Below are 25153 nucleotides of genomic sequence, written 5' to 3'. Positions count from 1 at the left end.
TATATATATATATATATATATATATATATATATATATATATATATATCAGCTAAGGATCCTCAGACATTTGAATCAACCTGACATCATAAAATAAAGAGAAGAAAAAGGTATATACACATTTTGAATAAATAGAGACAATGCAGGGGATGTAATGTACAGCATGGTTAATAATATTATTTCGCATAATTGAAAGTTGCTAGAAGAGTAGACATAAAAGTTCTCCTCAAAGAAAAAAAATTGTAGCTATGTATGGCGATGATGTTAACTAGACTTATTGTGGTGATCATTTCACAATATATACAAATATCAAATCATTATGTTATACATCTGAAACTAATATAACATTATGTGTCAATTTTACATTAATAAAAAAAAGACAATGCAGAAACAAAACTTTTTTAAAAATCCTATAATTAAGGGGCTCCTGGGTGGCTCAATTGGTGAAGCACTGACTTTTTTTTTAATACTTTATGTATTTATTTGACACAGGGAGAGAGAGCACAAGCAGGGAGAGTGGCAGGCAGAAGGACAGGGAGAAGTAGGCTCCCCATTGAGCAGGGAGCCCAATGTGGGCCTCCATCCCAGGGATCATGACCTGAGCCGAAGGCAGATGCTTAACTGACTGAGCCACCCAGGCACCCCGGTGAAGCACTGATTCTGGATTTCAGGTCAGGTCATGATCTGGTCCTGGGATAGAGCCCTGCATTGGGCTCCCTGCTCAGCGGGGAGTCTGCTTAAGGACTCTTTCTCTCGGGGCCTGGGTGGCTCAGTCGTTAAGCGTCTGCCTTCGGCTCAGGTCATGATCTCAGGGTCCTGAGATGGAGCCCCGCATCGGGCTCTCTGCTCAGTGGGAAGCCTGCTTCTCCCTCTCCATTCCCCCTGCTTGTGTTCCCACTCTTGCTGTGTCTCTCTCTGTCAAATAAATAAATAAAATGTTTAAAAAAAAAAAGGACTCTTTCTCTCTCCAGGTCTTTCCACAGGCTGTCCAGTTGCTCACACATTCTCTCTATATATAAAAAAATAAATAAGTAAATCTTTTTAGAAAATCCTATGATTAATATCCTCAAAGATATATGAGAAAAACATTCCGGCCATTTAATAGTTACAGGATGCTATTTTTTTTTTTAAGAAAAGAGAACACTCCAAAAAGAAAAAAAAAAGAAGAAAAAGAAGGAGGAGGAGGAGGAATTTTTGGCATTTTTTCAAAGATAAAAGGGTGGCAGATAAAGTCAAGGAGATCTCCTGCCTTCTTCCCCACTCCCCCCACAAAACAAGAAGGAGACATTTTGAAGAAAAAGAGACTAGGAAATGATGGTAGTGGAGATCAATCCAGGAGACCCAATATCAAATTGGTAGAAATTTCAGAGAAAAGAAAGAAAATGGATGAGAGGATATTATCAAATTAATAATAGAAAAAAAAAATACCAGGAGACACATTTCTAGAGGAAAGGGCCCACTGTGCTCAGCATAATTAATGAAGAAGACTCTCACAACACTGTGACACATTAGCACATCACAGGTAAAGAGAAGATCCTAAAAGTTACCAGAGAGAACACTCAGGTAACATACAAAGGACTGGGGATCAGAATGGTATTGGACTGGGCGCCTGGGTGGCTCAGTTGGTTAAGCGACTGCCTTCGGCTCAGGTCATGATCCTGGAGTCCCTGGATCGAGTCCCGCATCGGGCTCCCTGCTCGGCGGGGGGTCTGCTTCTCCCTCTGACCCTCTTCCCTCTCATGCTCTCTGTCTCTCATTCTCTCTCAAATAAATAAATAAATAAATCTTAAAAAAAAAAAAATGGTATTGGACTTTCCAAAAGTAACATTAGAAACTAGAGGACAATGAAACAATTGCTTCAAAATGATGAGGGAAAATTATTTTATATTCACCTAAATTATCACCAAAGCACGTGGAAGCTACTGGACGATGGGTTCCATCAAACAAGGAGTAAATCAAGAAACCAACAGGCACACAAGATAAAAACAAACAAAAGGGAATCTAACGTAGGCGAACTATGAAAGGAATTCCTAAGAAGAGTGGGAAGTCCCAGGATAGCAGCGGTGCAATGGGCCAGAATGGAATAGGATGACAGAGGACTCTAGGGCAAAGGCTTTGGCAGGTGGAGAGGGGAGAAGAAGAAGCATGTAAATGAGAGATTTTCCATTACATTGCTAAGAAAAATTGAAGAAGACCTATATAAAGGGAGACATAAACCATGTTCTTTGATTGGAACACTAAATACTGCCAAGTTGTAAATTCTATGCTAATTGGAATAAAAAGAATACAGAGTCTAGAATTAGAACCACCAATATGTGAATCACCTGACGTTCTTTGCACAATTCAATATGGAAAGAAAGATATTTTCAATAAATGGTGCTGAAGCAACTGGACAGCCGTATGGGAAAAAAATGAACCTGGACTCCTTCCTCACACCATTCATCAAAATCTAGTCAAGGTAAGTAATAGATTGGAGCTCCTGGCTGACTCAATCTGTAGAGCATGCAGCTCTAGATCTTGGGGTCATGAGTTGGAGCCCCACATTGGGCATAGAGTTTACTTAAAAAAATCTAAAAAAAAAGGTAAGTAATAGATCTAAATGTGAAAGCTAAAGCTATAAAGATTTTAGAAGAAAACATACTAGAGTATCTCCACAACTTTGGGATAGGCAAAGATCTCTTGGAAGGACTCATAAGTCACAATCTATATAAAAAGTTTAAAATTGATTAACTTCACCAAAATTAAGAACATCTATTCATCAAAAGACTATTAAGAATATGAAAAGGCAAGCCACATACTGGAATAAAATATTCTCCACACATATATCTAATAACTCATATCCGAAATATATTAAATTCTACTAATTGATAATAAGAAGATAATGCACTTTAAAAGTTGGACAAAGGACTTAAACAGGCACTTCATAAAAGAAGGTGTACAAATAACTAATAAGCACATGAAAAGATGCTCAACATCATTAGTCATCAGGCAAGTGCAAATTAAAACTACAATACCAGTACACCCCCCCCCGCCATGAGAATGGCTAAAATTAAAAAGACTAACCATACTAAACATTGGGAAGGATGTGAAGCAACCAGAACTCGCAGACATTCCTGGATGGAGTATAAAACGTCCCAATCACTTTGGAAAACTGTTTGATGTTTTCTTTCAAAGTTTAGCATAATCCTCTCCCCTAATCTAGAGATACTACTCCTACGTGTACATCCAAGAGTAATGAGGGCAGACATCCAAAAAAGACTCATTCAAGAATATTCATATCAGTTTTGCTTATAATAGCCCTAAACTGGTAACAAGCCAAATGTCCATCAACAGGAGAACAGATAAGCAAATTGTGGTAAATTTATTCAATGACTGAAAAAAGGAATGAACTACTGAATGAATTACACACAGCACATTATATTGAGAGAAAGAAGCCTGACTCAAAAGAGTACACATTGTATTATTCCCTCTGTATGAAGTTCAGGAACGGAGGAAACTAATTTACAGTGACAGAAGTCAGAATAGTGGTTCTTCAGGTGGTAAGGTGCATGAGAGGACTCTCTGGGGTAACAGAAATATTGTATATCTTGATGCAGGTAGTGATCACAAGGGACTATACATACATAAAAAGTCAATGAGCTTAAACTTAAGCTTTGTTAACTTTGCTGTACGTAAATTATCCCCCAGTAAAGTACTGATTAAAAAAAACAAAACAGCAGCATAAACTTGTTTTAAAACATGGAAGCAAGTACCACAAGAAACTGTGCAGACAATTTAAAGTGGTTGCTCTTTTCTTCATAATAAACCTTTTAGTACTATTTAATTTTTCATGTGTTTGATAGTAAAAATTAATTTTTAAAAACTGCCTTCCACAAAGTGGTTGGAGGGAAATGCCGTTATGCGACATATAGTAAGTGTGGAATAGCAATTTGTGACACAAAGGAGAGGAAGGAAGGGAAAAAGGAGGGAAGGAGGAAGGAGGGAGGGAGGACGGACCCTGTTGCAGTGTTTGATATCTTGGTGGCAGACTACTGATCTAAGACGCACATTTTTTTGAAGATTTCGCATCACTAACTACATAGTTCACAAAATGCTGCCCTCTTCCCCACCAACTTTATCCCTTTCTTTCCCCCAAAGCACTGCATTACTAAATGTCATGGATACCCAGAATTGAGGTGCTGGTCCCAAGCTGGCCATGTGACCTCAGGTGAGTCCCCTCATCTCTATAGGCTTTAGCCTTCATCAGAAAAGGAAACCAGAGAGCAGGTGGTCTCATATGTCCCCTGAACCTATATTGCAAGGATTCTAGCCTGTAGGTTTCCTGTTCTTCAAAATTTCAGCCTGTATTTTCCCTTGGGACTTACCAGCTAAAGAGGTTTCACATAAAACATTTTCCAGGGAGCTGTGTCTGCCCTGGCCAGCGTCCTTGAGTTTATCTGGGTGGTCTTTCGTGACATACTCCTCGCCCCATTCTTTACCATCCTTAGGCTGCCTCCACACACCAGATGAGAGATGGCTCTTGGGCTGGATATCAGCCGAGAGGCAAGACTTAAGGTTTTCTTCTGCTTCTGGAGTTGTTGGGTTCATTCCTGAAAAATAACACCTGCCGTCAAGATTTGACTTTTTAAAAAAAAATTATATTTGTTATTAACTCTGAAATATTATGCCCCTGTTTGGGTACAAACTGTCCCTCGAGGATTAAATAAATCAACTGAAGATTAAAAGTGTCTACACTTGCAAAGGATCACCTCTGTTTCTGGCCTATACATCCTCTACTCTTTGTATGTAGTCGCTACTAAATAAGGCGTTTAAAAAAAATAAAATTATAAAATAATATAATTAATTTGTAGTAAGTATGCATTGACTCCCTGTATCTCCTTCCTTTTAGGCAAGCACACCAGGGGAAAAAGTACAGAGGAAGAAAGATGCCAAAACAATGTGTTTTTTTTTGTTTTTTTGTTTGTTTGTTTGTTTTGTTTTTTTTTTAAAGATTTTTTTTTTATTTATTTATTTGAGAGAGAGAGAGTGAGAGACAGAGAGCATGAGAGGGGGGAGGGTCAGAGGGAGAAGCAGACTCCCCACCGAGCAGGGAGCCAGATGCGGGACTCGATCCCGGGACTCCAGGATCATGACCTGAGCCGAAGGCAGTCGCTTAACCAACTGAGCCACCCAGGCGCCCAAAACAATGTTTTCTTTTGGAATTTGTTTTCCTTGGCCGCAATAATGGTAAGTTGCAAAAAGGAGGAAGGAATGGAGGGAAGGGAAGATGAAATAATTTAAAAAATACTGGTGGGTTGTCTATTAAGTAAATAACTTTTAAGTTAAATGAACTATAAACTGTGTCCATAGAAAACTTATGCTACGTATACCTGTGAGTTTCTCAGCAAATATTATTTCAGTAATTGACATGAGCCAGAAAGAACCAATTGATGTGAGCCAGAAAGAACCAAGAATACTGGCTTTGTCTTAAATATCTCCACCCCTTCCCTTCTCTCTCCTTGGTTTAACTGAGTCACTGACTTACTCTATTACACATCTTGGGGTCTTAGTAACCACAGTGCTTTACCTTGCCTGAGTTCTTTCAAGCCTGGTTTGGGACCGAGGGCCTAGAAGCAGGGAAGGTGGAAGCAGGGAAAAGGTAGAGTTGCTAGAAGAGAAGAGAACTAAACACAGAGCTACTTACCAGGACCCATCATCCCCTTCACATTACTGTCTGCTACATGCATGGATCTGGATTCTTGGGCTAGAGAAAGGAAAGCTTTCAGTCAGTATTCACTCCACTAACAGGGGCTGACACCTTCTATGAGCCAGACACTGGGGACAGACTCACTGTTGACAGCTTACTGAGGGAGACAGAAGAGCCAAAAATAAAATAAAATTTCAATATAGTGGCAAGCACTATTTTCCCATTTGTAAGAATATATAATAAGTGGCGCTTACCTCCTAGACTACCACAAGAATTAAATCAGTTAATATGTGTAAACTGTACACAATAAGAGCTAAATTATTGTCTAACTATGATGGTGAGGGTGAGAGGAGCCAGAATGATGCTGTTCAAATGTAAGTCAGACCCTGTCACTCCTCTGCTCAGCCCTCCAATGGCTTCCCAGGTCAGCGTAAAAGCCAAAGGCTTTATAATGACCATAAAGCCGTAAAATATCTGCCCCCTCCTGCCCCTCCTGTTTCCTTCTTTTCTGAAAACTTCGTCTCCTGTTGTCCCTCTTGTTCCCTCTGCTTTAGCCCCCCTGCTCCCGCTCCAACTTGAATGAACATCTCAGTGATGTTCCCGCTAGGACCTTGGCATGGGCTGTTCCTTTCTTCCCTTCCGAATGCATAAGCTCACATCCTCACTTCCTTCAGGTTTTACCTGGCACCCTCTCTAAAATTACACCTGTGTTTCCTTATTTTTCTCCCTATCACTAACGTACTACATATTTTATCTATCTTGTTCGTTGTCTGCTTCCATGAGGGCAGGAATGTTTGTTGTTTTGTTCATTACTGTCTCCCGCCATCTAAGTCAGCGTCTGGGGTGATGGATAGATAGCAGGAAAGACAAACGCATAGTGGGACAGTCAACACCTTAACTGCAATCTCCCGAAAGACCTTGAGCCAGAGGCACCCACAGATTTCTGACTCAGAGAAGCTATAACATAATGAATGTTTATTATTGTAAGCTACTGAATTTGGGAGCAATAAGCAACGATTGCACCATTTTATAATTAACAGTGGGTAAGCCAACCCTTTCTAAAGTCTGGCCCTTAGATCCTGCGTTTCAACTAACCTACCATCAATCATATCCAAAATGTCTTATTATGGCACATTGTTCCCAAATTCTGCAGTGACTCGGTTGAACGAACTGTATTATATAAGCCACGTCTATTATAACAGGGAAGGAGGGAGGTTGCCACCACACAGCTCATTGAACTCCATCTGAGCACTTTGCAAATATAATTTTTAATCTTTTATCTTGTGAAAATGTTCAACTTCCCCAGACCTGGCACTGATCTGACCTCTACTTTCCAAGGCCATCCTGTATTCTTTCCTAGTAAGACCATCCTTTTATGTTCTGTTCATCATGACATGGAGCAAAGAAAATAGAACCACCTGTGATGAACCCACTCAGTCCCCAGATGGATCAGTGAGTTTTCCCAGGCTGCACCTATCAGTCTCTAAAGTAACTACTCAAGGGGGTAAAAAAAAACTACAAAGAAAAAAAGCAGATCCATACTTTGAAGTTATACCGATTTAAAAGCCATCTGATTTAGATTTTTAAATTTAGTGATTCAAAACACATTTATCGTCTAGGAATATATGGTGCCTTAAGGCAGAAGGGTAGAAAACCACCAGCTCTGCCCCAGAGGAGCTTCCAATTGGTTGAGAAGTCCTTGAGCCTCTTTTGGAGACTTTCTATATGTGACCCAAAAAAATTTAAAAAAAAAAAAAAGGACAATTACTCTAACTAACATTAATGTCACTCTCCAGCATAGGTACTTTGCTAGACATTGCTGAGCATACACAGATGTAGCAAACGTGTAACCAGACATGGTTACAGATGGATGTAACTGGATGGAAAGCCAGTTTCATCAGCACTGCCCAGGGACAGTTTTCTAGCATCTGCTGTCTCATCCCTCAGATCAGGGGTGTGGCTAGTGACCCGAGCCCACAGACAGCACCAGCTCTGGTTACCCAGAGAAAGAGGGGCACACCACTGACGTCACTGCCTGCCAGTTAAGGCAGATATGATTTTCTCTGATCAGTGAAACCTCACTGAAAAAAGCGCAGAACACACAATTTTCTGGTAAGAATACGCCTATGTTTAAAATGTCTATGCAGAGAGACAAGGCGTGAGCAGTAATGTGGAAGAGAAAACGAGTTATTAGAGTGGATAATTTTTTTTTAACATTTTTCTCCTAGGGTTAGTATTTGAAATTTAGAAAACCCAGATAAGTATTTTCCCAAAAAAGAAAATCTTTTAAAATTGGGCAGATTCTCCTGGTCTCTTAGGATCCCCTGGATTCTCTTTTTTTTTTTTTTAAGATTTTATTTATTTATTTGACACAGAGAGAGAGTATAAGCAAAGGGAGCTGCAGGTAGAGGGAGAGGGAGAAGCAGGCTCCCTGCTGAGCAGAGAGCCCGATGTGGGGCCCCATCCCAGGACCCTGGGATCATGACCTGAGCTGAAGGCAGATGCTTAACTGACTGAGCCACCCAGGCACCCCAGGATCCTCTCTCTGGATTCTTATAAATTCCAATTATAGGAGGAAAAATTCTGAGCAATACATCATTTTCCTGTAAGGATGGAAGACATAAACCCATTCTCAATATTACTTAAGCTCTAGGAATCAAGGGGAAAGGCTTGGTTAATTCAATATGGTTTGCAAACTGTACCTTTTTCATAGGCCTGAGAAGGCAAGAGGTTTGTAAAGTCTTCACTTGGAAGAACAGGCTCAGGGATATTGATTGAACGGAAAGGACTTCCTTGTGCTTGAGCAGGCCCAGCCTGTGAGCCATGTTCTTCTTTTTGAGTTTTCCTGGGGAAGAAAAACAAAGGGTCTTAATGTCTGATGGGTTAAGAAGAGAATCAGTTCAGAATGATTCAAGAAAAATTCTGAAACATTAGGTTGAACCAAAAAAGTGCTGTTTTTGTAAATTAAAAATAGTTAGATACTAGCAATTCTTAGGGCTCAACTTAATTCATTGCCAAAACTGGAGAAAAAATTTCAAATACGTACAAATCACATCCTAATGGTAATACCTATATTTTTGTTTTTCTGTTCCTGGCTTCCTTGTCATCAGGATCTGTACAGAGTTTGCAGTGATGACAATTTGCTTGGGGTGATTTACATTCACTTAACAAAGCAACACAAAGGTACCAGGAAGCAGCAGGTCTTCAACTACAAACAACAAGCCATTCTTTGGAGTCACACAAATATTATTGCCATATTTCTATTTTAAATTTGATAATTTAAAAACCTATAACAATAATGATTACATATGTTTAATGGTGAAACTTAATTGACTCAACCTGGTTGAGATACTAACATAAATGTATTTTCAGTGGTGGAAGTAAACTAGTAGTAGCATTAGAGAAATTTTAGAAAACTAATTAAAAAAGAAAATCATGAGTGACCCCACTATATTAACACAACAATCACCATTTTAAAATATATCTTTCTAGTTTTTATTTTACATGTTTTTACAGTTGAAATAAAATTCTACATGTCATCTTATATCATTTTCATTTCACTTCCTATTGTACTGAGTGCATTTTCCGTGTAATTATTACCATCCATTTTTAAATGTAACCGATTTTTATGATTCTATAACTTCCATCACATGCTGACCCACAGATTCCAGCAGTATGTAGCCAGTTATCTATCTGCCGATGGGGGGAAGGTGTTCTCGGTGTAAGTATCCAAACCTCTGCTTATGGGTTTGCCGTTGGCTAATTTTGTGTAAGACACTCACTTGGCTTTAACCTTTCGAGATTCCCTTCGCTTTTCCTGCTGAAGCTGTTCAATTTTCTGTTGCATTTCTTCTTGCTTGGAAGTGATGGCCTGAATCATTGCCATGGCATTGCTCAGCTCTTCCTGAAAAATAGGAATTGATACATAATGAATCTGGTAAAAGGGGTGAAAGGATATAAGATGATATCTAGTATACAGTAAGCTTTTAGTATACATTTGTTGAATGAATGAATGAGAAATGAACATCTTATTTCTATTGCAGTCTGTAATTTTAACACAGAGATCCAAGAAAGAAAAACATGAAATAGATTTTTTTTTCGTGATAATTAGCAAATGGGCCAGAGGGAAAATTCTTTTATTTGACTGCTACATGAAAAGGTGTTTTCTACTTCTGTGGCTAAGATCAAGAACCCCTCTGTTTAGCAGGGGAGTAGAAAAGGAGCCTAGGGGGCGCCTGGGTGGCTCAGTTGGTTAAGCGACTGCCTTCGGCTCAGGTCATGATCCTGGAGTCCCAGCATCGAGTCCCGCATTGGGCTCCCTGCTTAGCAGGGAGTCTGCTTCTCCTTCTGACCCTCCCCCCTCTCATTCTCTCTTTCTCTATCTCATTCTCTCTCTCAAATAAATAAATAAAATCTTAAAAAAAAAAAAAAGAAAGAAAGAAAAGGAGCCTACCTTGAAATAGTTTAACGAATTCTTCATCTCGGTAACTTTTTCTTCCATGGAACATCGGCAGCTCTTAACCTTCTCTTCCAAAGCATATTCTCCATGTTGAATTCTTGACAGTTCTTGCATTGCTTCCGTGAAACCAGTTTTGAGTTCAGAGGCCAAGGCCTGCAACTAAAGATAATCACCAAGAATGAATTCAATTTGCTATAAACTACTATAAATACTGCCACTGGCCCCTTGAATTTTCATTTTGTTTGAGAAACCAAGCTCCTGAAAATCTACAGACCTCATATACTGGTAGACTAAAGTTTAGACAACATAAGGCAACCTTGGTCCCATTCTTTTAGGGAAAAAAGGGTCTTTTTTATATAGCACATGCCGAAGCTCGATAGTGACAAGCAAGCAAACAATTAGGTTGACAGGTCTTCCTGTGAGCTATGTTTATTCTAACACCTTTGCTTAAAATGAGATTTACTTGAAAACCAACATATGCTTGTGAAAGACAATCTTGATCCAGTAACTCTTTGAATCCCATGAAAGAAAGGATGGGTCATATTATCCCTGGTGTTATAAAAGATGAAGAAATTCAATTATTTTTCCCTTAAAAATTAAATGATAAAAAGAGTAATAACTAAGCATATCTGAGAATTTCTTTGAAAGGGAACAGGATTCATATATATATATATGGATGTTGGATGATGTCATGGAAAAGGAGAAAATGGCATTTGCATTTGAGTGGCAGGAAATAGCTACAATGTTAGGAGCTCAGCACACTGTTGATAGTGATGTTGAATTATCTTCAAGAGTCAAGCCTGGTAGTGTAGGAGTGCACACATTGGACTTCTGTTGTCAACTTCCACACCATGAAAAAAGTATCAATTTTGGAGTCCGATAGGGTACGAACCCTAGCTCTCTCCTATGAGAAGTCAGACCTCAGGCAAGCTGGTTAACCTCTTTGTAGCAGTCTCCTCCTGCGTAAAATAACTACTGTGACACCCATGTCACAGGGCTGTCTGGAGAATTAAATGAACACAGATAGGCAAGTTTCCTGCCACAGTGCATGCTTGGTTCATAGAAGGTGTTCAAGAGATTTTAATTCTTCTCCCCCTTTCAGTGGCACATCAAAAAATTGAGCACAAACAGAAATATGGAGAAAATAGAGCGCTTCTAAAGTTCAGGGGTTTTTTTTTATTGAACAAATAATAATACAATAATAGTACAACCAGATAATAACACTTTCTTGAAATTCATGATCGTACCCTCTGCTAAAGAGAGGAACTCTTAGCCCCAGTTCTCTCTTTAAAGCAGAACTTTTAACAAAATTAACAAAATTCCTTCAAATGTGTACTTCTAAACATTTTCAGAATCTGGTCATCCAAAATGACTCCAACTCACAACGACACCTCCCACTATAAAATGACTTGGTTTCGGGCGCCTGGGTGGCTCAGTCGGTTAAGCGACTGCCTTCGGCTCAGGTCATGATCCTGGAGTCCTGGGATCGAGTCCCGCATCGGGCTCCCTGCTCAGCGGGGAGTCTGCTTCTCCCTCTCACCCTCCTCCCTCTCGTGCTCTCTGTCTCTCATTCTCTCTCGCAAATAAATAAATAAAATCTTAAAAAAAAAGAGAATACAATGAGAATTATAAAAAAAAAAAAATGACTTGGTTTCCTACACCACATTTTTAAAATATGGGGTTTTGTGGTTCACTGTGCCTCAAAGGTTTCTTTCAAGGGCCGGGAATAGGGAGAAATAAGAGGAACCAAAGAGATCATTCTGAGGAAAAAAGCAGGACCTGCCAAGTGTTCAGGGCTAGAAGCCTGAGAAACACCATGAGCAGTCTGTATTTCACTCCAATCATTTTTAATGTTAATTAATCTTTGTGATGGATTTTAGCACATGTCCTAACCTAGTCATCGTAATGGCTTAAATCACCAGGTCAATTACTTTTGATCTGGTAGTTGTCATTACATAAATTCATCTTCAGTGAACAAAATAAACAAAATCGACAACAATATAATACCAAAGCAAAATCTGTGCAAGTTTTAAAATTGAAGGAAGGAAACCTGACGTTCATTCAGGTACTCTGGAAACCTGTAAACTCAGGTTTCCTGTTTGAAAAAAAAAGGGAACCATTATCCAACAGAAATAGGTTTCATTATCACTGCTCACTAGATGTGTGGAGTTTTTCCCAGGAACCAAAAGACAGCAGTAGGATCCTAGGGGAAAGGACTTTTCCTGGCCTGTAGAACCCCAGCTCTCAAAAAAAAAAAAAAAAAATTGAGTTTTCCCTAATAGCCAGGTTATATAGGGACTTTGGGAATTTTGAAACCATTTTAAGCCATGAGCCCATTTCCTGGTACCTACCATCAAAGTAACACTACTGCCTGATAAACAGCTTTACATCCACTGATCAGCCAGGGAGGGGATGCCATATGTGAGCATAATTGCTTCGAACATGTTGCTTTGAAGATAGCATGGGGTTCAGTATCTTTAGCTGCTACCGACTGGTTTTCCAGTACCAACTGCCATTCCTTGTGAATAAAAAATATCCTGAGGACATGGACTTAACATCTTCTCTCTGCTCTCTCTTCAGCTCTCTCATTTGACAGCCCACAGCCCACCCCAAGGATTAGAAATGGGTGTCTACCTTGTTCTCCAGCGAGTTGAACACGTTCCTCATCTCGTTGATTTTTTCATGAAGCTGCTCTAGAGAGGTTATGATCCCTCCATCCTGCCGCTGAAGGCGGGCTCCCACCGGAGGCAGGTTCAGGGAAGACTTGTACTTCGAAGCCTAGGGTACCACAGAGGGCATCTTAGGCTCAAAGAAATAGGGGAGAGGAGTCCGAATTCTTCCTATTTCCTGGTCTTAATTTCTGTTTCTCAATTTTCTTTACTTTCTTGGCTTCTTAACTTTTCTCAAGGTGAATTTTAATCAGTGTCTTCCCATCATTTTCCACCAAAGTTCCCTCAAACTAAATTTTCATAAATTATGCAAGTTGTTCCAACTTGTTTTTCACACAGATTTGTCCTTCATTCTGTTCCATTATCAAGGTCAAAGTCTATTCTGAGGCCAACTCAGGGGACTGGGCCTGGGCCTTGAGATCCCTGCTAAGTCATAAATGTCAAGATTTGAGAAAGCTCCATAAGGCAGGCCAAATTCCTACAACACCTGACTACAGGCTGTAAGAAGCAGCACATGATGGCAACGATGCCAATGTAATTGCTTTGGTTTTCCCCCAAACCAGGGTTTGTACAGAAGAAACATGGTCTTTCTGCCAGTTTTCATCGTCTTCATTTTAGGCCTTTTTAGTAATCCCCAGAAATATGATAATTTAAAACAAAAAGTGGGCAGCAAGTCGTTTGAATAGTCAAGAGTAAATTTCGCAAATCTACTCCTCTACACTCCCTGCAGAAGTTGACCCTTAATGTCATTCTTACAGGCCACTGCTGAAACTGCTATGAAGCATGGTGTGCCAGAAATTTATCTTATCGCTTCCTGGATGCACCACTGGCCTAGTAGAATTAATTTCTCTGAGGTTGGAAAATATTCCTTAAGGGCAATAAGAGACTGAGGCTCAAACGGGACTTACAAATCGTAGAAAACTTTCAATGGCAATTTTAATGATGAAACCTATTGCTGTAGGACTGGTTCCCATAGTTTTTCAGTTAGGGGTCCTTTTGGCACATAACTCGTTTTCTTAAATTATTTTCATTCCAGAGAAAAAGAAAAAAGAAAAAAAAAACACTTCACATCTCCTTATTTTAATACAACCGCATTTCCTTCTGTTTTGTTCTATGGATATAAATGCATACATTTATATGTTTGAAATCATACTATGGATATATTTTGACCCTACCCCCTGCCTTTTCTGCCAAACACTGTTATAAACCCTTTCCTATAGCCTTCGATTTTTTTTCTCTGTGTCTATTTTTAATGGTTACTCAATATTCCATCCTATGGATATGCCAGTTTATCCACCCATTCAGTTTTCTTGGAAATTTATGTTGTTTGTAATTTTTCAACATTATAAATAATGCTGACATATAATGCTTTTTATTTAAAGCTTGGTATGTATTTCAGATTATTTCCTTAGGATAAATTCCTAAATATGAAATTACTATGAGTTTAAGGACCTTGGGTAATATTTGACTCAAAGGGCTAAATTAGTGTATTTAGAAAAACATGTCTTGGACAAATATATAAAACATAAGTAATATAAATGGAGGAGGCTGCAATGTTTACATGTTACAGGTGAGCCAGAAACACAGTTGGCATTCACATCATTAGGCGAGAGTTGGGCTAGGACCAAATGGTGCAGTTACCACATCTGTGGCCTTGATTGCGGGACCCCACCCCCACTTCTCACGTTAATGGAATCTTATTTTAAAAATCCATGTGCAAAAGGAAGTAGTCAGTCTGCAGCAACACAGTCTGACTCTGGAGAAGAGATTGGGTGAAATCTCAGAGGCCTATGTACAGTGAACAAAGGATGAGAGAAAATTGGAATAGAGTTGGATTCAAATAAAAGGGAATATGAGCTAAGGAGCAATCAGTGTATCCACACAGATTCACCGGTTCTGATAATAATACTGGAATGAACTGGGAGATGGTAGTGCTCATTCTCCTGTTGGCTGCCATGATCTGATTTGGGTCAATGTACCTTACTCACCAAGGAGGTCAAATCCATCTAAAGAGCAGGGAGCTGATTAGGGTTATGAACATTTTAACACTTTTACTGTAGTTTAAGAATTTTTGTAAAAGTTTCCAATTTACACACACTCATCAGAACTAAATATTATTAATTATTTTATTATTCACTAATCAGATTGTCATAAGCTTCAAAAGCCTTATCTTCTCTCCTACTTATTAGCTATCTGTAATTCTACTTTGGTAAATTATCTGTATCCTTTGCCCATACTCTACTGAGGTCTCAAGTTTCTTTTTTTACTGACTTGTATTAACTATTTATGTATCATTAAACCCTTGTATTTTTTTGTAAGAATTTTCCCATGTTTTTATTTGCCTTTGAATTGGTTGAAAATATATTTACGTTGGGAAATTTTTTAATTGTTGTGATGTGGGTGAAATCTCTAGCCCTTTCCTTTGTGATTTCTTCCAGTGCTTTTTTACTTAGACATTTCACATCCAGAGACAAGATAAATATTCACTAATTCTAAATTTTATAGTTTGATTTTTTAATTTCTAGCCCTTTAATCCATTTTTGAGTTTATTTTGATTAATGTATGAAGTAAGAATCTCTTCTTTTTTGTCCCAAAGAAGAACCAGACAATTTTCCAAACATCATTTGACACCAGACTAAGTGACTGCATCAGATCTCTTGGCTCAAAGCAATATACACATCTGGCAGATATTCATTCATTCATTCAACTAATATTTATTGAATATGTATTATATTCCAGGCACTGTACTTTATGCTGAGGATACAACAGAGAGCAAAATGTACTAAATCCCTGCCCTTGGAGCTTACACTCTAGAGAAGGAAACAGACAATTTAAAAAAGTAAATAAACAAGATAATATTTAATGTAATTTCAGGTAGGGATGGGGGTTTATCAAGAAAATAAAGTAGATAGAAAATGGCTAAAACATCATATTTTGCTTCAAATTTCATATTTTGCTCTCCATTTTTGGTATGGATTGTGTTCTATTATAGTTAACCTCTCCCTGCTTCCCTCCTTCCTCTTCCTCTTCTTCTTTCTTTACTTCTCCTCATCTTCTTTTGGTTAAATGTTGCTTGGAGTAAACAGACTGGGGTTTAGGAAGCATTCTTTTAAAACAAGGATGGGGTTATAACCACATTGTCACAGAGGTCATATAGACCAACTTCGCTTCCACTGCTTCATCTGTTTCATTTGTTCCACTGCGAACAGATGTACTTGGATTTGTGATACAGTAAGAGAATGAGGCCACCCCCTCCCACTGCCGCTATATTTAGCCAACATTCAGGGAGTGACCTACATAAAATCTATAATAGACTTTAAATCATACCTAAGTTTAAAGACATACTCACAGTCATTCCAATGCCCTACACAGGTCAGATGTGAACAGAGGGGAGGTGGGCAGGGAAGGCATTTGGAGGTCGTGGACAAATGAGGCATCAAATCAGCACTGAGTGAAGACTCACTCCTGCTTCCAGGTCTTTGTTCAAGCTGGTCCCCCTGCTTGAAACACTCTTCCCCATATCCACTTACCAAATGACCAATCTGTCCTTAAATGCCTGGTTCAAATCTTTCAGCCAATATTCATTCATCCCTCCGCCACATCAATGCCTCTGTTGTAATCCTTCCAACAGCCTGTTTGAGCTAATTATTGTATATGTTTTCCAGGTGGCGGGCACTTAAAAATCAATAGCAAATGCCTGTTGCATCTGTTTTATTTCTTATTAGACCAAGCAGTTGATTTTACACATAGTAACTGCTCAATAAATACGTAGTAAATTGAAATGAAGCTGTTTCTTCTACCCCTTCCCACTGCTGGTCTTGGTCTAGGAGCAGCACGACTACAAAAATGTTTTCATAATCCTGTGTTGGCTCGCCCTGATTGGCCCACAGCAATGATCTCTTGCATGAGATTTCTGGGCACTAGCTGTTATTTGCACTTTACTGTCACTTAAACTCAACAAATCTAAATAACGTTTCCCCTAAAACTCTCCACTCTTCTGGATTCCTATTGCTCTTTTCAGAAAACCACTCTTTATCCTTACCAACGCTTAAAACTTTACAGCCAACTTTGAAATCACCCTTTCTCCCAGCCCCCACCAAGCCCTGCTAGTTCTTCTTCCCTCTCCTGCATTCCAGGTAACAGTGCCTTAACTCTAGAGAGGAGCATGGAGTTTCCTAGCCCAAGCTTCTTTTATATTACAAATTACATCAGAATAAAACATCCATGATTTTTAAGGACAGAATTTTACTTTAAATTTACATTTAAAAGACAGACACCAAATAAATACTGTGTAGAAAGTGAAAGCAGCCCCAAGTGACCCCTGTTGCAAACATATTATAAAATGTTTTGCAGAATTTTTATCTTCCTTGGAAATTAAATTATTTCCATTGTTTAAAGGGAGCTTAACATTTTTTCCGATCACCCTATGTGAACATCTGCAATGTTAACCTGCTTTCAATTCTCAATTCTCCCTGCTGAAATAGTAGACCAAGAAAAACAGAGCTTGCTCTCTCCTCCTCTCTCATGGAGATGGCATCGCACTGTGTCATGGCCAGAGTAATGATGGCGACACGCAAGGAAACTGGAGTGGATGTGGGAGTGGTCGTGCTGTAATTTAGAACCTGGATAAGCTGTCCTTCACTGAACAGCCTTCTCGAAGGTGCAACGTGAGCGGCACTCTCTGCCCTGTCTACCTCATGGTCCTGGTAAGGGCACAAACGCAATAACGGATGTGTAGGCACTTGTGAGTGCTAGAAAACTTTATATGTAAGCGGCAGTCATCACCATCACACACAGGAGTGTTCAAAACAATCTAATTGTCTTTACCTGGTAAATCTGTGTGGAAGGGTTATTCATCGGCATATGTTCATTCTCTCCTGTAGGAAGAAAGAGCTTTGTTCAATGAACGTGACTCGTTCTGTCCCTATCCTCTTCACACACACGCAGGGAATAAGGGGACTCATAGGGCTCACAGGACCCTGGCTGCATGGCAAGAAACCAGTGATACAAGAACAAAACATAAGCTGGTGTGAGTGGTTTCTATATTCACATCCTAATAAGCTAATCATATCTACCCGATACAACTCTTGTAGTAAAAAACAAAACAAAACAGGGGCGCCTGGGTGGCTCAGTCGGTTAGGCGACTGCCTTCGGCTCAGGTCATGATCCTGGAGTCCCGGGATCGAGTCCCGCATCGGGTTCCCTGCTCTGCGGGGGGTCTGCTTCTCCATCTGACCCTCCCCCCTCTCATGTGCTCTCTCTCTCTCATTCTCTCTCTCAAATAAATAAATAAAATCTTTAAAAAAAAAAAGAATTTTCTTGAGAGGGCGCCTGGGTGGCTCAGTTGGTTAAGCAACTGCCTTCGGCTCAGGTCATGATCCTGGAGTCCCTGGATCGAGTCCCGCATCGGGCTCCCTGCTCGGCGAGGAGCCTGCTTCTCCCTCTGACCCTCCCCCCGTCATGTACTCTCTCTCTCATTCTCACTCTCTCAAATAAATAAATAAATCTTTAAAAAAAAAACAAAACATGTTCTACCACAGTGAGGAAGTTTCTCAACCAAACTGAATGATTAGTGATCATTAATCAACCAGAAGGGAATACCCGTGAAGGGTTTCCCTCATGTTCTTGGGGCTGACAGGAGTTTACTTGAGGGGGTAGTTTTATACTCAGGAAGGCCACACCAGACACCTGTCCAGTTGTCACTCTGTTGTTTTCAGGAAGCCTGCATAAAATGTCCTTGCCAAACTTCTAGCCTCTCCCCTCCTGTCACTGCCCAGATCAGCTAAGGTAATCTTACTGTGTTCCTGGGCAAGAGGGTCAGTAAAGGGAATTGTCAATGGAAAGATTCTGGGAAGGATGCAGGCAGAAAGAAAAGAATATTGGCAACACTAGAGACTGTGAAACACAGGGCAAATACAAAGGAAGTAGTAGGTTATAAAAACCACTTACAAACTGGGGAGGAGAAAAGGTTGGCTTAGTACTTTTCAGAACCACACTGGTTGGCCATGAAGACAGGACAAGCCATGTAAAACATGCAGCTCATTGCTCATCCACTTAGTTGTATTTCCATTGTGTCACGTCATATGAATCAAGCAGCTTATAGATGAAAGCACCAGTTGCAAATATTTGGTTGTGTGGATATGTATACTGTTCTCTTAAGACATACTGGTATAGAAAACCCTTCCTTAGAGGAACCAGCCTCAGTGTATTAAGTTCATAAATAATACATGACCTCAGCCTAGAACTTACACAGACAGAAGGCTGTTCCTATAAAATCCAGGTGGTTTGACCTCCAAAGCTCCTCACACAAGCTTAGGTAAAGATTACTTAGCCCATTTTATACTGTGTCCCAACAGCCTGGTATCATGGCAAGAACCAGAACATGAGAACAGAAACCAGGCTCCCAGATCAAACTTTGACATTTTGTGATTGTAGCCTGACTCCTCTATGAATGTTTCTTATCTGTAAATTGGAGGTGATAACAGAACTATTTCTATATGGTTGATTCGATATGGTAAAGATGAAAAGAGAGAGCACTTATGTTTCTAGAAGATGTTGGATGTTTATTAGTTGAATCTGTATCTTGGCCTTATTCAGCAGGTTGTTCTGAAGCAAGTCCTAAAGTTATTGCTAAGAAAAATAAGATAACTACTCAGACCAAATTATACATATAGCATTTTCTGTTTCTCCAGCACCAAGTCTGTGCTCTTCATGGTCATTATATGATGATAAGGAGATGAGAATAGTCAAGGTGACATATTCTCATGTTTTGATACAATGGAAGAGAAGACTGAAACCTACATTTCTTAAATCCCGAGATCTAAAGCAAGACACAGGAAAAAGTCTAACCTTGCTTTGTTTTGGTCTTTTCCATGGTGCCTGTTGCTTCTTTCCTCCAGCTGATTCTTCAACATTACATCCTCATTGTCCCTGGATCAGGCCACCCCTTCTTCTCTGGACCTGGCAATTGAAATCAAGAATAAGGGATAGCAGGTAAAACTGGTGAAATAACTGGACTTACTTTATGTGTTAACTTAAAATAATTGAATGAACAGAGCTATTAGAGACAACTTAAGGTTTGTGTAATTTCAGAAGAGTAAAAATATCAAATTAATATTTAGTTTAAAGGTTAAAGGTAGGGCGCCTGGGTGGCTCAGTTGGTTAAGCGACTGCCTTTGGCTTAGGTCATGATCCTGGAGTCCCGGGATCGAGTCCTCTGTCAGGCTCCCTGCTCAGCGGGGAGTCTGCTTCTCCCTCTGACCCTCCCCCCTCTCATATGCTCTCTCTCTCTCTCTCTCATTCTCTCTCTCAAACAAATAAATAAAAAATAAATAAAAGTTAAAGGTATTTTGTAAATAAATATGAAATTCATGACTTAAAATTATGGCAGTTTTTAATATTACATTCTTTTTTGGATCAAATTAATTACTTTAGGCCCATTAATTTTATTAACAGGTTATATTTTAGGGAGATCATCTTAAGAAGAAAAATCTTAAGCAAGTATGAAGGCCAATACATCGGTTTCTATTTTATTACACAGTAAATGCCCTGATGACCTCGTTCCCACTTTTGGCATCTGGTAGACCACTGTACACACAGGAGGTGTTACCAAATGTGGCCTGGTTGTAGTGGTCTTCAGACATGAAGCCGCATGTTCAGAATGCAATCTAACAAACAAACATAACCATCAGTGTTGTGGACATTGGCCCTCTTTTTGACCATCTAGAATTTTAACCCTTTCCAATGATGGGGGAATCCTCCCATCTTATGAAGTTTGGTTAAGCCTCTTGCTCTAGAGGCTGAAAGTGGCAGGTTCTCCTAGCCTCTCTTGCAGCTTAGGCATGAAGGCCACATGACCTAGGATATGCCACTCAGATTTACTCACTCCAGTTGATACTGGCAGTTACAGAAGGATTTCCTAGGACAGATATACTGAATGTACTTTGTTCTTTTTAAGAAACGGAGTTCTCAAAACATCAGTGGAAGCAAGGGTGGTGGAGGTGACCATGATCTGGTATAGAGTTGAGGTAACTCCAAGTGCTGCTTGTGGTGCTTTCCTCACCAGAAGAGCTGTACTCTATGATTTGGGGCATTGTTGCTGGCTGCATAATCCCAGTCTTGTTCTCCAGTCTCCCAGCAATTCTTTTTTTTTTTAAGATTTTATTTATTTATTTGACAGAGACAGAAGAGCACAAGCAGAGGGAATGGCAGAGCGAGAGCAGTCTCCCAGCAATTCTATGAGCTGCCCACATCCTTTCAGCAAACTCCTTTGCTGCTGAAATCAGCCAGAGCTCTTTTCTGTTGTGTGCAACTGAGAAACCTGATTGAAACTATCAAAATATATTAACTCTATCCAAGATTGAGAAAATACAAGTCAAAAATGTGTTCATTGGGCGCCTGGGTGGCTCAGTTGGTTAAGCGACTGCCTTCGGCTCAGGTCATGATCCTGGAGTCCCGGGATCGAGTCCCACATCGGGCTCCCTGCTCGGCGGGGAGCCTGCTTCTCCCTCTGACCCTCCCCCCTCTCATGTGCTCTCTCTCTCTCATTCTGTCTGTCTCAAATAAATAAATAAAATCTTTAAAAAAAATGTGTTCATTGCTCTAGAAAGGACATATCTAACCTATAGTGACAAAATGCAGATCAGTAATTACCTAGGATAGGAGGTGGGGCTTAACTAGGAAGAGGCACAGGGAACTTTTTAGGGTGATAGAAATGTTCTATTGCTTAACTGTGGTGGTGGTTATATAGGTGCATACATTTGTCAAAACTCATAAAAATGTATGTTTTCATTGGGTGCATTTTATTCTCTACAAGTTACACCTCAAGAAAGTAGAATTAAAACTTTTCATTCAGGGGTGCCTGGGTGGTGCAATCAGTTAAACATCCAACTCTTGGTTTCAACTCAGGTCATGATCTCAGGGTCATGAGATGGAGCCCCAGGTCAGCTCCATGCTCAGCACGTAGTCTGCTTGAGATTCTCTCTCCCTCTCCCTCTGCCCCTCCCTCTCATGCTCTCACGTTCTCTCTCTCAAACAAATAAATAAATCTTAAAAAAAAAACCCTTTTCATTCATATATTGAGGTCTGTAAAGCAAAATAATAAGTTGGCAGGGGCAGAAGTGTTAACATGAATGAAAAAGCAATGTTCAACAGCTATTTAATTATAAATGAGGGATATCAAGATAGTCAAGGCTATACAGTCTTTGAAATCTTGTACATTTTTCATGTGAACATGAAAGTTACATCAAGGTGGGGCATCTTCTTTAGTTATCTGAATGTCTTTTTTTTTTTTAAACATTTTATTTATTTATTTGAGACAGAGAGAATGAGAGAGAAAGAGCACATGAGAGGGGGGAGGGTCAGAGGGAGAAGCAGGCTCCCTGCCGAGCAGGGAGCCCGATGCGGGACTTGATCCAGGGACTCCAGGATCATGACCTGAGCCGAAAGCAGTCGCTTAACCAACTGAGCCACCCAGGCACCCTATCTGAATGTCTTGTACAGCTGATGTAAGTATTACTCAGATGAAAACTTTCTTCTCCTTAGCAATTGTTCACTTGTTTGATATCTAATGGATTCTATGATGTATGTAAATTAAATCACGGAATGTTAGAGCCAAAGGCCATGAGAAAATTACTTCATCCAGCTTCTTCATTTATAGGTGAAGCAACTGAGGCCTAGGGAGGGGAAGAGAAATGACCTGCCCTATGCCACGAAGCTTTGGAAAATTACTGTTAGAAGTGACGTCTGGGGGCGCCTGGGTGGCTCAGTTGGTTAAGCGACTGCCTTCGGCTCAGGTCATGATCCTGGAGTCCCGGGATCGAGTCCCGCATCGGGCTCCCCGCTCGGCAGGGAGTCTGCTTCTCCCTCTGACCCTCCTCCCTCTCATGCTCTCTGTCTCTCATTCTCTCTGTCTCAAATAAATAAATAAAATCTTTAAAAAAAAAAAAAAGAAGTGACGTCTGTTACTGCTTAGGGGGAAAAGAAATCTTGAAATATGTAAAGTCATGTTTTTATGGATAATTATTACCTAGGGATTTAGTTATCTAATCTACAACTAATTGAAACAATCTGAAAATACCTCTCATGTGTCATAGATAAAATGTAAATGTACAGATTTTCAGAGTTAGGACATCCTCAAGCTCACATATATACCTATGGTAACTGATTTCAAGACATAATAAAAAGTGTGTGGTTCACATAAAGTAAATTAGAATTTTTATTTTATTTATTTATTTACAAAAGCAACAAAACTACATTAGAGAAAATTTAGAAAATACAGAGGAAAAAAACAACCATAGTGCCTCTAGTTAAACAACCGTGACGATCGTTCAGCTGCGTTGCTTGCCAATCTTTTTTCTCTTGAATGTTTCACACGATTGTTAATGGACCTGTTGGCATCACTGTTTGACCTACATTATAGCATAAGTGTTTTACTTTCTTTTTAAAAACTTGGATCCTTGTTACTCATGTTTTTATGGTGGCCATTTGAACAGAGAGTTGGAGTGTTCTTCCCAGTCCCGATCAGTGTTAACAATCTGCTAGTGTTCTTCCTTTCCTCTCTCCATCCTCATATAATCTCATACACACATATACACAGAATATACATGTCATTGTAGATTCAAATGAGACCTCCCTGCATCTTATTTCTTTCACTTAATAATACATCATGGCAATCTTTCCAAATTAATTGGTATAGATCAAATAAATTATTTTTAATGGCTGCATAGTATCTGAGGTACGAATGACCTATGTTAATGATTTCTGTTTTGATGTACATTCCCTCTATTTCCATTATTTTGACACTGCAAACAGTGCTATAACAAACAGCTTAGTACATAGAGCTTTACACATTGGTGTTCTTAATTATGTGGGGTTTTAACAGATACAACTAGATTGTTTCATAAAAAGGCTCATCTCTCCCAAGAATATGGCATGAGTACCTCCTCTCCTGTATCCCAGCCTATAGTGAATGTTAACACTTTTTAGTTCTTGCCCATGAGGTGAGTGACAAGTGATATTTCATAGTTACTTTTGTTGATTGCTAGCGCTACTGAGCATCTCTGCATGCACTTACTGTACATTTAGATTTGCTGCTTTGGGATTATCTATTCCTCTCCTTTGCATTTTTTTCCATTGGGTCATCTGTCTTTTCCTTATCAATTAGTAAGAATTTTCACATAAGAGAGAGTAGATTTTTATTTGTCATGTGAATTTTGAGTATTTTTTCCCATCTGTCTTTTTTGTCTTCTGACTTTGTAGTCACTTTTGCTATTGAAACATTTTTTTAAATTTATGAAGTCAAATAGATCTTGTTCCTTATTTACTTCTAGATTTCTTGCACTGCTTTAAAAGCTCTCTGCAGCCCCAAGATTTTATATACATGTTTCCCTAAATTTTCTTCTAAGGCTTTCATTATTTTTAAGTGTTTAATTCATTTGGAACTTATTATATGTGGCGTGAGGGAGTGTTCGATTTGTTTGTCTTCCAGATGGATAACTGCTTGTGCCTGCTCCAGCCATTATCTAGCCATCCTTTTCCTTCATAGAATTTGAAATTATTTTTGTCACACATTAAATTCCCATATACACAGAGATCTCTTATGGGCCCTCTGTTCCATTCTGATCTCTCTGTTGCTATTCCCAAATCACAAATTATAGATGTTCTTCTGTGTTTTAAAGATATTTGGTAAGGCGGGGTGCCTGGGTGGCTCAGTCATTAAGTATCTGCCTTCGGCTCAGGTCATGATCCCAGGGTCCTGGGATCGAGCCCCGCATCGGGCTCCCTGCTCAGTGGGAAGCCTGCTTCTCCCTTTCCCACTCCCCCTGCTTGTGTTCCTGCTCTCACTGTCTCTCTCTCTATCAAATAAATAAAATCTTTTAAAAAAATATATATTTGGTAAGGCAAGTCAACTATTATTTTTTTATAATTTGCTTCACCTGACATTTATTTTTCCATATGAATAAATGAACTCCAAGATCATTTTACTCATTACAAAAAAAAATGGGATTCCCATTGGAATTGTATTAGATTTATATATTAATTTGGGACAACTGATCTTTTTTTTTTACATCAGATCTTGTCATCCAAGAGCATGTATATTCTTTCCATTTGACTGGATCTTGCTTTAGGTATTTTGATCAGATTTTATTGTTTTCTTCTTTTTTTTCATTTTTTTTAAAGATTTTATTTATTTGAGAGAGAGAATGAGAGAGAGCATGAGAAGGAAGAGGGTCAGAGGGAGAAGCAGACTCCCCGCTGAGCAGGGAGCCTGATGCGGGACTCGATCCTGGGACTCCAGGATCATGACCTGAGCCGAAGGCAGTCGCCCAACCGACTGAGCC

General features: G+C 39.5%; 1 protein-coding gene across 2 annotated transcripts in view; it reads right to left on the bottom strand.

Moving 5' to 3' along the window:
- ARHGEF33 (Rho guanine nucleotide exchange factor 33) overlaps positions 1–19686 on the bottom strand; it is a 47226-nt gene extending 27540 nt beyond the window's left edge. For both annotated transcript variants that reach the window (XM_021697642.2, XM_044918845.1), the window contains exons 1-7: positions 19662–19686; positions 17640–17689; positions 10138–10302; positions 9467–9588; positions 8387–8529; positions 5682–5741; positions 4363–4587 (exon numbers count right to left, since the gene is read on the bottom strand). In XM_021697642.2, coding sequence (XP_021553317.2) covers positions 4363–4587; positions 5682–5741; positions 8387–8529; positions 9467–9588; positions 10138–10302; positions 17640–17689; positions 19662–19686 — 790 coding nt within the window. The remainder of the gene's footprint in view (positions 1–4362; positions 4588–5681; positions 5742–8386; positions 8530–9466; positions 9589–10137; positions 10303–17639; positions 17690–19661) is intronic.
- Positions 19687–25153: the final 5467 nt, after the last annotated feature.

Source organism: Neomonachus schauinslandi, chromosome 10 (genome assembly GCF_002201575.2).
Source record: "Neomonachus schauinslandi chromosome 10, ASM220157v2, whole genome shotgun sequence".
Lineage (NCBI taxonomy): Eukaryota > Metazoa > Chordata > Mammalia > Carnivora > Phocidae > Neomonachus > Neomonachus schauinslandi.
The sequence above is the reverse complement of the archived record's forward strand: the minus strand, read 5'-3'. Positions and strand labels throughout refer to the sequence as shown.